The sequence below is a fragment of the Rhea americana genome, unplaced genomic scaffold, assembly GCF_003343005.1.
Source record: "Rhea americana isolate MKP2758 unplaced genomic scaffold, rheAme1 scaffold_324, whole genome shotgun sequence".
In the NCBI taxonomy this organism is placed as follows: domain Eukaryota; kingdom Metazoa; phylum Chordata; class Aves; order Rheiformes; family Rheidae; genus Rhea; species Rhea americana.
Window position 1 is genome coordinate 104,882 of NW_028186451.1, and position 12,835 is coordinate 117,716.

The 12,835-nt window shown below is 38.7% G+C and overlaps 1 protein-coding gene across 1 annotated transcript in view; it reads right to left on the reverse strand.

Moving 5' to 3' along the window:
* Positions 1–7,559: 7,559 nt before the first annotated feature.
* The window catches only part of INO80C (INO80 complex subunit C), a 35,355-nt gene continuing 30,079 nt past the window's right edge, over positions 7,560–12,835 (reverse strand). The window contains exon 5 of the mRNA XM_085310710.1: positions 7,560–10,434. Within this exon, the coding sequence (XP_085166836.1) occupies positions 10,303–10,434 (132 nt within the window). The 3' untranslated portion in view covers positions 7,560–10,302. The remainder of the gene's footprint in view (positions 10,435–12,835) is intronic.

A 12,835-nucleotide genomic window follows, 5' to 3' on the forward strand; every position in this document is an offset into this window, starting at 1 on the left:
CAGCATGTAGGTGAGAACAGATAAYGGTAAGGCAGGCTGATGAAGTTTGTAAGTCTCTTCAAGCAAGATCAAGGCTCTGCTGTGCGCTATGATTGTGGCTTTAATGGACTGTGCTGCCTCTGGGTTGAAAGGAGTGGATTTTGTGGTTCTTCTGGCTGTCCCCTCTTCAGCAAGCGTGGCTTGTAACAGGATAACTTCTTTCCAAGGTGTATGAACAGAGGTGCCACAGCCTTCCTTCTGCTTCCAAAGCTCATTAGCTGGCCGACTTTTTTTTTTTTTTTCAGCTTGAATGTTCAGAAAAACATTCTTAAACCGTGGTGTCTCCAGAGGTTTCTGGTAAGAAAACAATGTTAATTTGCCCAGTCTAAATGCAGAAGATGAAAAAACGAATAAAATACACTGTCTTCTTTGTTCTCAATACCTGGAATGAATGTCGCTGTTGGAAAGAAGTGACGTAAATCACTTTAACGTTTTCTRTTTTATTTATGGAGTTGTGCAGTATTGCTGCCACAGCGTGGGTTCGCTGCATGGCATAATCCATGTATTTTCACCCTTTAATGAGCAGTGACTCTAATTACAGCAGATCTCCCACAGGGTGTGCACCCATGCTTTACTGCATTTGCCTCAGGGGGATTGTGTCATATCAGCTTCTGGAAAAGTTCGGGTGCCTGTGTCATGGAAAAATAAGGGTTGATTAATAGAGGACCTAGGAAGCCAAAGTAAATACTAGAAATGTATACAGTACTTAAGGTGGTGTAGATTAGTGTGTTCAAAGGGGTGTGTAAATCTGAACATTTAGCATGATTATTTGCTTTTGTAGTAAGAAGGAAGTCATTATATTACTACATCCTTAGATGGTGATCCTTGCTCTCAGCCTTGGAATTATTTTAATGTCCCAGTCAACTCAGTCCCAAATACCATGAAGGTTTGGGCCCACATTTAGATTTTTACTGACTTGCAAATATGGAAGGAAGGAGAGGGAGATGTGAGACTTTAGAGAGTACACCCATCAGCAAAAAACATTGGTGTATACATGCTGCAGCTCATGACTGAATCAAATACTAACCACTTAAAAAATATCCCCTTGATGAAAGTACCTGGAGTAATAGGACTGTAAAAGTAATAGAAGTCTCTTCATCTCAGGTTTGTGTTCAGCAGCTGATAGAGGGTATAATTCTGTTCATTCTTGCCTTAGTACTGTGTTTACCACTTTTTTCTTTAATCARTGGGTTGACACACAGCACTGCAATATAAATGTTGGAGACAAAAAAGCAGGTGACAAACAGTAGTTACGTAAATTAGTCATTGAGACGCATCCAATGACTTTGTTATTGAGAAAGCATGAGTTATCGYTTTTTTGCCCTCATTTGAAGATGTTTTACAGCACAAACCCCATCATCGTGTRTGTATAAATTAAAAAACGATTTTTACAGCAGTCATAAGGCTTCTAGACTTCCTAAGAGGTGGGTCCAACTTGTGGTTAAATCCTGCAGACGATAGTCTTGCTGATCTCAGGATTTTCCAAAGATTAAAATGCGGATGTCTGGATTTCTCAAAACCCCATGAAACTTCAAAAAGCATCAGACCCRTTTTACTCTTCTGCAGATATTCGAGACGGCCGTAAACCAGTTCAGCATCCCAGCAATATTTCCTTTAAGAGAGAATCTGTTGAGTAGTTCTTTGTAGCCCATTAACAGCTTTAGGTTTTACATTTTAGCAAGTGAAATTAGTTTATCCTTTAGCTTTTGCTTAACTAGTAGAAATTATTTATAAGGTGCACCCTCGTGCATGTACAGTAGTTTTTTTCCAGTTGTGGTATTTTTATAACCTAAAGTAATTGTTTAAAATAGGTATGTGTATGGGGTGTTCTCTGTGTRTAAGTATATAGGTGTGTGTGTGCGCGTATATATATGTATATGTATACACACATATATACACGCATGGGCATATATATATGTGTGTGTGTATATGCACACACACACACATATATCTGTCTTTCTATTTATGAAGTCTGAGCCAATAAAAATAAGGAAATCTCCAGGTGGAAGCTGGCACTCCTGTGGTAACGGTCATGCTGTGCCCGGCCCTGCTCTCAGTGCTGGTTTTCCCAGGAGCCTGAGGCCGGTGTGTAAGGATTGGTGCCTACCTGCTGTGTTGTCCTGTATGTGGACTTGCCTAGATGAGAATTTATGTGAATTAAAACTAACACACTCTAAATTCTTGGAAAAATCTTTCCAATGCTTGTATTTACATTAAAGGTTTGAACATTTATATAGTTAGTATGGCAAATGTCCCTAATCTATGCKAGTTGGCAGGAAAGAGGAAGTGTTAAGAAGAGAGGATGTGCCAGTGTTGTTCCTGCCTGAGCAGAGCCTGGAAGGGCTGGTGGGGTGTGTGTATGCGTGTGTGTTTTTCTCATTTATTTAATTGTTTTAAGTTTCGCAGGTGGGAACTGCTTAGTCTAGGGTAGTCATGCAGTTGGGGAATCAGAAATAAGCTTGCTGATGGAAAACACTTTGCATATTAGGATGGCTGTTTCGATCTGTGGCAAGTCATTCGTGATTTTCTAGTAAACTCGTTCCCTTCAAAGCTTTGCTCCAATGGCCCTTTTGATGGAGGGCCTGCTGTAGTGGATGCCTCTGGTTTTGGCCCACCCTGGGGYTTCAATCATCATTTGCAGAAGGCTCCTTCTTTGGCAGCAGGTACCATTAGATAYCCTGTTGTACCTTCAGCTTTCCTTTGTGTTTTTCCACTTAGGATTTTTCTTCTTCTAGTACTTCTTTTCTGGTAAGGAGCTTATGCAGATTTACAGGTGATTTTTAATGCTTTACAATGAACACCTTCTTTTGGACTAACATACTTGTTTATTTTCACACCTAATTTTTAAGGTTARTATCACAGGGTTTTAGTGGTTTGGGGAATTTATTTTTGATTGGTTGGTTGTTGGGCTTTTTGGTTGGTTGGTGGGTGGGGAAGTAGGAGGTAGGAAGGGATCTGCATCCAGGCATAGTGGTTCCAGGTAGATCCAGGAACTTATTTCTTAGTGGGTGTTACTAACTTATTTCTTAGTGGCTCAGTTGTAATTGCTACTTGATCAAATTCATTTGTGGTATTTAGGATGAAAGCAAATGTAGTCTCTGTGTTTGTATGACCGGGAAAAAGAAGCTGTAGCATTATGGGGTCAGGAAATTTCATCTGTAATTTTTATGCAACCTGCAATGGTGTATTACAAATCTGTATGTTTATACATGTTGATGTGATGGGAGGTACAAAGGAGGAATTTGAGGATACCTGTTACTGCTGGATTTTGGTTATGTTTTCTGAGATCTCCTTAGAAGTATATGCAGTAGGCCAGGATTTTTAAATTGTTACATTTGATGAACAGTTTGTCCAATRTATTGGTTTTAGTTTGTGATGTAAGCTTGGAGGTTATTGTTAATTAGGTCATGAAGGTGATAGGGATGTAGCTTAAAGATGAAGTTCTGGAAGAATGACAAGAGGGCTCCTCTCTACAAGTGATTTTTTTTTTCTCTCTCCCCCCACCCCTGCCCCCAATAATACATGCACATGCTATCAGCAGTTCAGCTCCAATACTGGCAGCAGTAGCAGGAAGCTTTTGGTGGCAAGAGCAAATCTATACTGGAGCTGGGTCAGATGTTTTGGGTGTTGAGTCAAAATCCACTCTGTTGKTAAGACTTTCTGAAGTCTTCAGAGAGGAGCTGATGGCCAGAAGGGATCTTGGGCTGAGTTTAGATCATGCATGTCCAACTCTGCAGTTCTCCTTATCCCCACGCAGCTGCTGACAGAATCCTGGAGGCTCAGGACTCCTGGATGGTTACCCACACATCCAAAGCTCTGCTTCTAATGTGCCTAGAGACATGTCAGTGTTGACAGAGCATTAATCTCTGTGTGCCCCCTTCCAGATCGCCCTCTATAAAAAGGCCACTGTAGGGCTGCCTTCACCTGAAATACAGCCAGTGCAGGGATGCTGCTGCAGTTTCTGCTCTCCTTATCCAACAGCTCCAGTGTTAARATGCTTCCTCCTGCTATTGGATATGGGCTCAGTCTCCTCTTTCACCTGACAAGTTCAAAGCCACATCTCCCATTCTCGGGAGAGCCTCTGAACTAGCACAGTTGTGGAGTTGTTTCACACTGGGTGCAATCCCCACTGCTTGTCAAGATTTCTAAAGTTAAAGGGATTAAAAGAAAGTCTGTTAAGCACAGGGAAAAGAGTACATGTGTGAGAAGTGGAGAACCAGACTTGCAGTGCTTTTTCCAAATATTATCCATATGGCTTATGATATTTTATATAAAAGATATAACAGTCTTAGAGGTGAGGCTCCCAGAGAGGTCTGCATGTCCCAGTGGAGCTGTACTCAGGAAATTTATGGGAAAAATGAATTTTGCATTCTCTATCCCAGTGTGATCCTTAGAGGAAAAGTCAAGGTTCATGGAGAGTTTGACTTCCAACTCATTATTAGAGAACCTGTAAGAACGTGGAGACAGCTGATGAAATAAGCTATTTGCAGACAGGGTTTCACTGAAACCAGTGGGATTTGACATGCTATTTCCTAAGCGTTCTGGAAGCATGGGGCAAAAATCAGCACATTTACATGGAATATTTCCTATGGTGGTAATAATTCTCAAAGTGCAAARCTTATGGGAAGGGCTCATGTAAAGGGGTTGCTGGTATTTATCCCTTCAGCTCTGTTTTGCACAGCCTGGTAGGATAGATGAAGCATGACAAACACACACATTCTTGATTTTTAGAGGCCAAAAACGTTTGGCTGATTGTACTTTGCCATCAGCTTCAGTTATGAAAGCCCAKTTAATGAGGGGAACAAGGCTTTTGCCTATTAACTGCTACCATTTGTGCTTGTGAGAATTATGGCAGCTATTGAATCTACATCATCAGCTGTGACATACCTTTTTGAAAGGCACAATTTAAATTTGTAAGTTATGCTCTAGTTATGCTCTTTATTCCAGATATAAAACAACTATAGTGCCACATTTGTGATCCAGAGGTTTAAGAATCACCCACAGAATGTTTTTCAAATGATTTCTTTGACACAGCCTTTTACTTTCTTGACAATTGRTTTTGAAATCCCAAAGCCTGTCCTTAGTCCAAGTCTAGCTCTTGTTGAGGCTCCTAATTTCCCCTTTGCTGTGGCTGTTATCAGACCCCACACTCTGCACTGGTTGCCCTCAAAGCAAAAACTGATATCCAGACTCTTTGCTAGGGRCTGCTGGCTTTTTCCACATGAGGGAGGGTGTCTGCATTTTGATTAGGAGCTGAAAGGCAGCCTCCCACTATGAGACTGCCTGCGTATATTCACCCTCACCATGTTTGCTGATGAAGGATGAAGCTGTAGGCGTGAGTTGGGGAGGCACACACTGGACAGGCAGCCCTCACCTGTTCCTGTAAGCCGCCATGGCCTAACGATTTCAAATGATTGACTGCTCTTGTTGTTCAGGTGGAGTTCAGACTGCAGGAGCACTCATGTATGTGGATGGAGTCTTTCTTTTCCTCCCTTCTGTGAGCACACAGGGATTATCAGCACCCAAGTTATCTAGGGTGGAAGATGAGAATTTGGGTAAATAGACCATTATACTAAAAGATCTTTTTCTGTCTCCTGTATCTCCTTGGTGGATTGAAACATGATACTCATGAAACCAACAAACTGAAGCACAATATTAGGCCATGTATTTTTGTAGGATGTCCTCTCTAGACGCATCTCCACTGCCTGCGAGAACCWAAAGAAGCTATCTTATAAATGCTGGCTCTCAAGACACAGCCAAAATCCAGACATTCCCCATTAACCCTGGTTACCCCAGTGCCCAAAGCCAGCCAAGTATTGACAAAGCAGACTGGGCTTGCAGTCTCTACTTACAAGGGATTAACAGCTGTAAATTTATTGGGTATATGTTGAGACACTGGATGTGCATGGATACCAATTTCATCAGGCAGGAAACACTTTCTTCCCCTGATTGGGTAGGAAGCTATCTTCAGAAATTCCTAAATCTAATACTCAGTGGCTTTCTGTATGTGTCATACAGGAACACCTAACCCTCAAACCAATTTATTATCTAGTCCACTAGTACTACAATTTTTATGTAGAGATTGATTTTAGGATTTTGTGCCAGGTAAAGTGATGTTCTACACTTAAAATGTGATCTTATAGGTCATAAACCGTGAACAATTATATAAGCAATACTTACCTGTAGCTTACACACTGTTTATTAGTTATTATTATGTCTCCCAAGATATTACTGCTATTGCAGTCTGTAGGCTGTGATTTACAATAGCATAATCATCTGTAACAATTGGATTTGTTAATTTTCTCAGATAAGAGAAAACCAAGTCAAGCTATACTTATAGAAACCAAGTGGACTTACGCAAAATGTTTTTTCTTATAGGAAAATGAATTACTTTATTACAGCCTGCCCACCCCTCAGCAGACAGAGAATAGTGGTTTATAATCAGGAACACACACATGAGAAAAATAAGAAGGCACTTCTATGAATTCTAATGTTAATGGCATCATCATCTTTGTGTGACTGAAGTGTTTGGTAGTAATACCAATACTGCCTGACTGTTCTTTCTAAAAGAGCACAAAGTTAGTTATTTTTCCCACAAGAATCTGACATTAAATCTGTGAATGTCTCCCTCCCTGCAGTATGTAACCACAAACACTGCTGGAGATTTATTTAAGAGGCCTTAAAACCTCTTGGATGGTTTTCTAAATAATAAATTGTTGTCTTAATTTATTAAAGATAACTTGCTCTTTCAGGAAAAACATTTTGATCATGTGGGGATTTGAAGCCTTTCTCTTGATAGAATGAATTTACAAAAGCTTTTTAACCCTACTAGCTAGCTCATTTTTAGCGTAATATTCTTCATTAGGGGGAAAAAAAAATCCCCTTTTCTTTGCTTCCTTGTACACTGGGTAGTTTTGATATTTATCTTAATCTTTATCTTATCTCTGTCAAAAGAGATGAAGACACATGTCCATGCATGTGCCTGCTGCTCCTGTCCTCTGTGGAGGCCTGTATGTAGTGCATCCATAAGGATCTACACATTTACAGTGAGAGAAGGCAAGGAAATACAGGCCCACGAAGGGGGGGGGGCATTCCTGCTATGGCCATGACAGATGGAAAAGCTGTGACAGGAAGGTTTCCATGGAAAACAAAATGTGCTGCACAAAACAGTGGTCAATAGTCAAGAGCCTTGGAGATTCAGATCCTACTGTCCCTTCCACTAATGTCAGTGGGAATTCTGCAGGAGTGTAGCAACTAGCATCCTTTGTGCCACTACTGGTGTAACAGTGGGGAATTAGAATATATTACTATAAATGTATGTGAGGCTGAAGCCATGGTTCGTGTGAAGTAACACAGTCAGCTAATACTTGACAGATAGTTTTGGTTGTACATTAAGAAAAGTTATTTAAAAACAGTCCATTTTAYGTATGTGATAGTAGTATTAGTCAAAATCCATCCTCCTCAGGTCTTAAAYGGTATTTGTCACTGCTTCTCTTTTCAAATGCCTTTCTTTTGTCATCTTTGCAGTTTAAATTCAACTTTTTATTTATGCTTATATAACCTTTGATAAGTACTTTTAAATATAAACATACTTCACAATTTTCACCTCTTTTAAAGCTAGCAGTAAAACATGCTTTAAAACTGCTCTGTGGCACAGACTAGCTCCTCATTTACCCATSTTTTTGACTTATATTCAGTGAAGTAGGTAATGCTCAGTTCTCCTCTTGTAGAAGCCATTGATGAGAATAGCAGGTCCATGTGTGATTTCCAAAAAGAATCAAGTCAGACTGAATGACAGTTACATGTGTTGGCTACTAGATCTTTTCTATCCTAAGCTTCCTGCTAAAGCAAATGCACATTTTGATTGTTCCACACAGTAAACTGATGTTGGTCGATGTAATGTGAATGATTCTAGTGACTGATTTCCAAGTGAGGCACTACAAACTAAGGAAAAAAAAAGGGGGGAGGACTAGCAACAAAGGAAAAAAAAACAAGCAAGGAAAGAAAAGGGAATCTAGCAGCCATTGTATGGATAGAAAGCATTGAGAGAGTATCCATTAATATTTTTGCCAGTTCTAAGCATTGTTTACTTTTCTGCTTTTCATTTGTTCAGTAAGACACTTAGGTTCTGAATATTCAGTGAATAAATATTGTACAGAAAAACTGTAGCTGAGAAAAGTAACAATGTACAATGCAGGAGGGGATGGAACCTGTCTGAGCACTTCTGATAGTGAGGGAGCCTGTGCTCCTAAGTAGTCATTCACAAAGAATGGTAAAAACGTTTGTGGGAGAGAATAAGGTGGTGAAATCCAATTTTCTGTGCTGCTGTCTACTTATTTAAAACAAAACAAATCTTACAGCTGTTCTATGTGTTTTCATATCAAAGTTAAGCTTATCGTACAAACATGTATTCAGTACATAAAGTAAGTTAAAAACATCCATTCTAAACCTCAGATGCAAAGTGAATGTGGCTTGGATGCTTACTGGCATGAAGAAAGATATTCTGTCTGATTTTTTTTGTTCTGTGATACAGTTGTAGCATTATCTGGTATCTAGGGCTTTGAAGGCTCTATTGTAAGCCTGTCAAAGACTTTTAAAATTACTTTGTTTTTGTAAATATTAGATCACAAAAAYTGAGGAATGAGTTCCCAGATACACTGAGTAAACAATGTGTCCCAGTATTAAGAGTTTTTTTTTTCCTGTTTTGCAGTTCATACTAAACTAGCCTTAATAGTACTCTGCATATTCACTCCTTCAATGAGAAGAAATCTGTACTAATTATCATTTCTATAGAAATGTACATTTCAGATGCAGCTTAGACATTAACTAGTTGCCATTGTGTGCTGCCTCTGCACTGAGAGAAAAGATGTGATTTGCACAAGATGACAATGTCCATGACAGAGCTGGTATCATGCTGTGTTCTCTAGTGTTCGGTGGCTCAGCTCCTCAGTAATCAAGGCAACCTACTAATTAAAAAGATATGCGACCAGTCTTCTATTAAGTACTTGGTAGTTTTGTATGCAGTAAGATAGCATTCCCACAAGTGGTAACTTGCCTAGTAGCCTTTCTAACCAATACCCACTGACTCAGACTTAAGTGGGATAATTACTACAACTAAAGGATAGTTTATAGAGAATGGGAGTGAACTGGCACAGACAGTGTGACTGGAGGCTAAGAATGGCTGATGCTGCAATATATCTGCTATCCAGAATAAATCAAAACTTGTTGTGTAGCTAAGGCTGGGACAAAGGCACAGAAGTGGGAAGAAAATAAACCAATGACCTCTTGTAAGGAAGAGGACAGAAAGAATGGCAGAAAATCTTTGTCTACTTCCTCTTAAGCTCAACTTCCAGAAATCATTCAGCAAGTCAGCAAGTACTTCTCAACTCCTGACATGGGGATCTAAACTCTCCTTCGTTCTGCTTCCTCTAAAGGACAACATTCAGTTGCTGTCAGTTACTCTTCAGATACTTTGTGGTGTACAGACCTGAGAGGTCTTGCCTTGCTGAAGACCACCTAGGTGGTAGAACACCATTGCATAGTGGAATTCCTGTCTTTTTAGCATGCTTTTTCAGAAGTTCTGGAAATTAGTAGAAAAAAATTTAGGTTGTGAAATGAAGCACTTTAAGTGTCACATTAGAGTTACCTTTTGATTTGATCCCTTTATGCATATTCATTAGGATATTTTACTCAAACAAATTTGAGTCTAGCTTTATTTATGCTGACAAGTCTTGTAATTTAAGTATCTGTAAGAAGGTGTTCATTTCCACAATGCTCAATACCATCAATAGTCACCACAATAGCAGCACTTAGTATTTTAGCTTCATTTTACAGGTGGGACAAACTTCTCTGTAGCCAAGTAGCAAGCATATTTGCATAGCAGATTTATAAGCTGGCCTATCTTGGTAGCTTTGCCTTTATTCAGATGACTTTTTTCTCTTCTGAACCACAGTAGTATCAGAGGTTAGGTATGAAATCCTGGCCCTACAGAAATTAATATAACTCAGGCATTAGGATGCAGGCCTACATCCTTAACATCTAAGTTAYTTTCTTGACCAAATCACATTACTTACAAGTTGGCAAACTAACAAATATCATTATTTATCAAAACCATATGTTCTTTCATATCCATGTGTCATCAACTACTTCCAGATGTAAATACGAACGAGTATTTTTAAGGCACCTCAATCGAGCAATCCGTTTCCATCAYGACTCTGAGAATTAGCATTGTTCACAAGTGATATACAATAACATTCGGTCCATTTAGGAAACAATACTTGTTGCTTTCCTTAGAGCAAGGTATCCTGTAACCACGTCTGAAGGGAGCATCCGAATATAGGCAAATTCTTCAATAGTACTAAATCTCAACTTGCTTTGAGGATCTGTATAATTTGCCTGAAAAAGAAACAATGGCAAAGACACTATTCAAAGAAAATTTCCAATAGAACACTAGAAAAGTGTCTTAATTAACGTATTTATTTTCCCCGTAACAGCACTGCTGTTCTACCATGTGAACATCAGTTAGCACTTTTTTTCTTTCTCCTCTTGTGGCACAGCTTATGAGAAGTTAATAGGTGCCTATAAAATTACATTTGAAATGCACTAAGAAGGCAGAAGGCTAAAACAGCTTCATACAAAACACAGTGCAAAAGAAATTCCACAGTTCTCTAAACTCACCCTAGCAACTCTGTGTCTTGTGCAGTCTCTCAGAAGGCAACTCTCCAAAGAGTCAGGCTGCTGCCAATAAATTACCCACAAAAAGGCTGAATTATGGGTGCTCTGATGGCTTTGGACTGATTTTTCTCTTCCTGCATAAAACTTAGCTTTTAATTTTCTTTAAAGTGGTTATTAAAGCAAAGGAGTCTCAGCTTATGGTTCTGTGACTGAACTGATAAGAAATTTGAACTCAACATTTTGCTATGCTTCAAATTTCTGCTTTCAGGGTAGTAGCCTGGCCAGCTAACCCTGGACTGTGCTTATATCCTCTGCTGTATTTGGCTCTTGAGTGCCTGGGAGCAGGGCCAAGTCCATTCCATTCTCCCCCCTTTCCTGTTGCCACAGAAACCTTGAGATCAGACTAGCACGGGGGGCAACCCAGGAGCTGGGCTGGAAGAAGGCAGCCTCCAGGGCATCTGTCTCTCCATTTTTAGCCTTCAGGAGACAGTTGTGACACTTTTAGTATTATATTCCAGATGCCTGCCAGTGCTCTAAAGGGGTTTATTTATGTTTCCTTAACAGGAGATGGTGGCAGCCTGCAAGGCACAGGCAGTATAGATCCCTTAAGAAGCTCCTACTAAAAAAAGAAAAGGCCGGGAAAAACTAGAGCATTCTCTCCATTTGTAGTCTTAGTGTTGAGCCCTCTACCATTTTTATACTGGAAAGGATCTATTGTCCATGGTAAAACAATTTAGAGAAGATTTTTGTTGTTTTTCAATCCAGTTAATTGCCTGGCCTGGTAGCAGAAAATTTTGAGTATTTGTAGCTTGTTTCTTTACAAAGAAATGCTGGAATGTTACATTTAATGTGGCCAACTAACAGTCCAGTCACCACTTCACACCAAGTATAAAAATATTCTCATTTCACACTTTGTTTCACATTCTGGCCTCATATGTCTAGGAAAAAACTAAACAAGTAGACTGCTTTTCATGATTTTGTAATCAATTAGCCAGACAATACCTACAATCTGTGTTGTGCACCAGTCTAGGTTAAAAGAATTACGGCATTTCTTTACCAATCTCATGCTACTTATCAGGCAGTACCATCAGATGTTTGTACACACTAATGTATCRTAATTAATATATAGTAAGATTTGGTAATTTATGCTATGATTTCAGTCTGAAAACTTTACTGCTACTTTGGCAATARTTAAAACAGAAAAGTGAAATAATGCAAACTTTCTCATATTTAGAAACTAAGTCAAAGGCCACAGGTACATGCTCTTCAAATCCAGTAATTTAGTTATCTCAGAATGTTCCTATAGTATCAAGGCTGATCTATTTTCAGGAAAGGAAGAGAACTTTAAATATTTGAAGTTTGTTTTAATCTTTCTTAGATTAAATTACTTTGTTTTGCATGCCAGTATATCTAAATACTCATCTTGCAAGTTTGGAAATAATACTTTTATTTTACGATGTCAATATAGTACATAAATAATAGCTTTYGGGTTCCAAGCTGCCTCAAATATAAATTGGCTGCTCTGCTTAGACCATTGGTGAACTTAATTTCATTTGTTTTACCACACAGAAAGAAGAGAGGATTAATAGAATTTAATTGTGGCAGTTAATATAACTGCAGATATACCGATGAGTGTTCCAATAAACTTCTCTTGCTCACTCTTTTTCTTTCTTTTTTTTTTTTTTTTTACTTTCTTTTCTATGGGGAATCCAGCATTCTCATAGAAAATATATTTTTACACAGATGCGTTCAGATTTCACATAGAAAATAGGGATTTTTTTTTCTTATTTGATTTATAAAACATTATTTTATCCCATATATATTCCTATTAGGGAATGATCTTGAAAATAAACTTAGTGCTGCTTATGAAACATTTCTGGTATAGCAATTTAAAGGACAGGCCATCTCAGTTATCTTACTATATTAAAAAAAATTTAATTATTTTTATCATAGTCTGAAGAAACCTCACAGGCCAGGTAAAATAGGAAACTTGTCCCAAGGTGCATTTAGAAGATGGAAATTTTTTTAAAAAAAAAAAAAAAAAAATAATAATAATAATAATAAAAAAATCCTGCATGCTATGGTTCCTTTGGCTTCAACAGAAATGTGGTAGGCATAAACT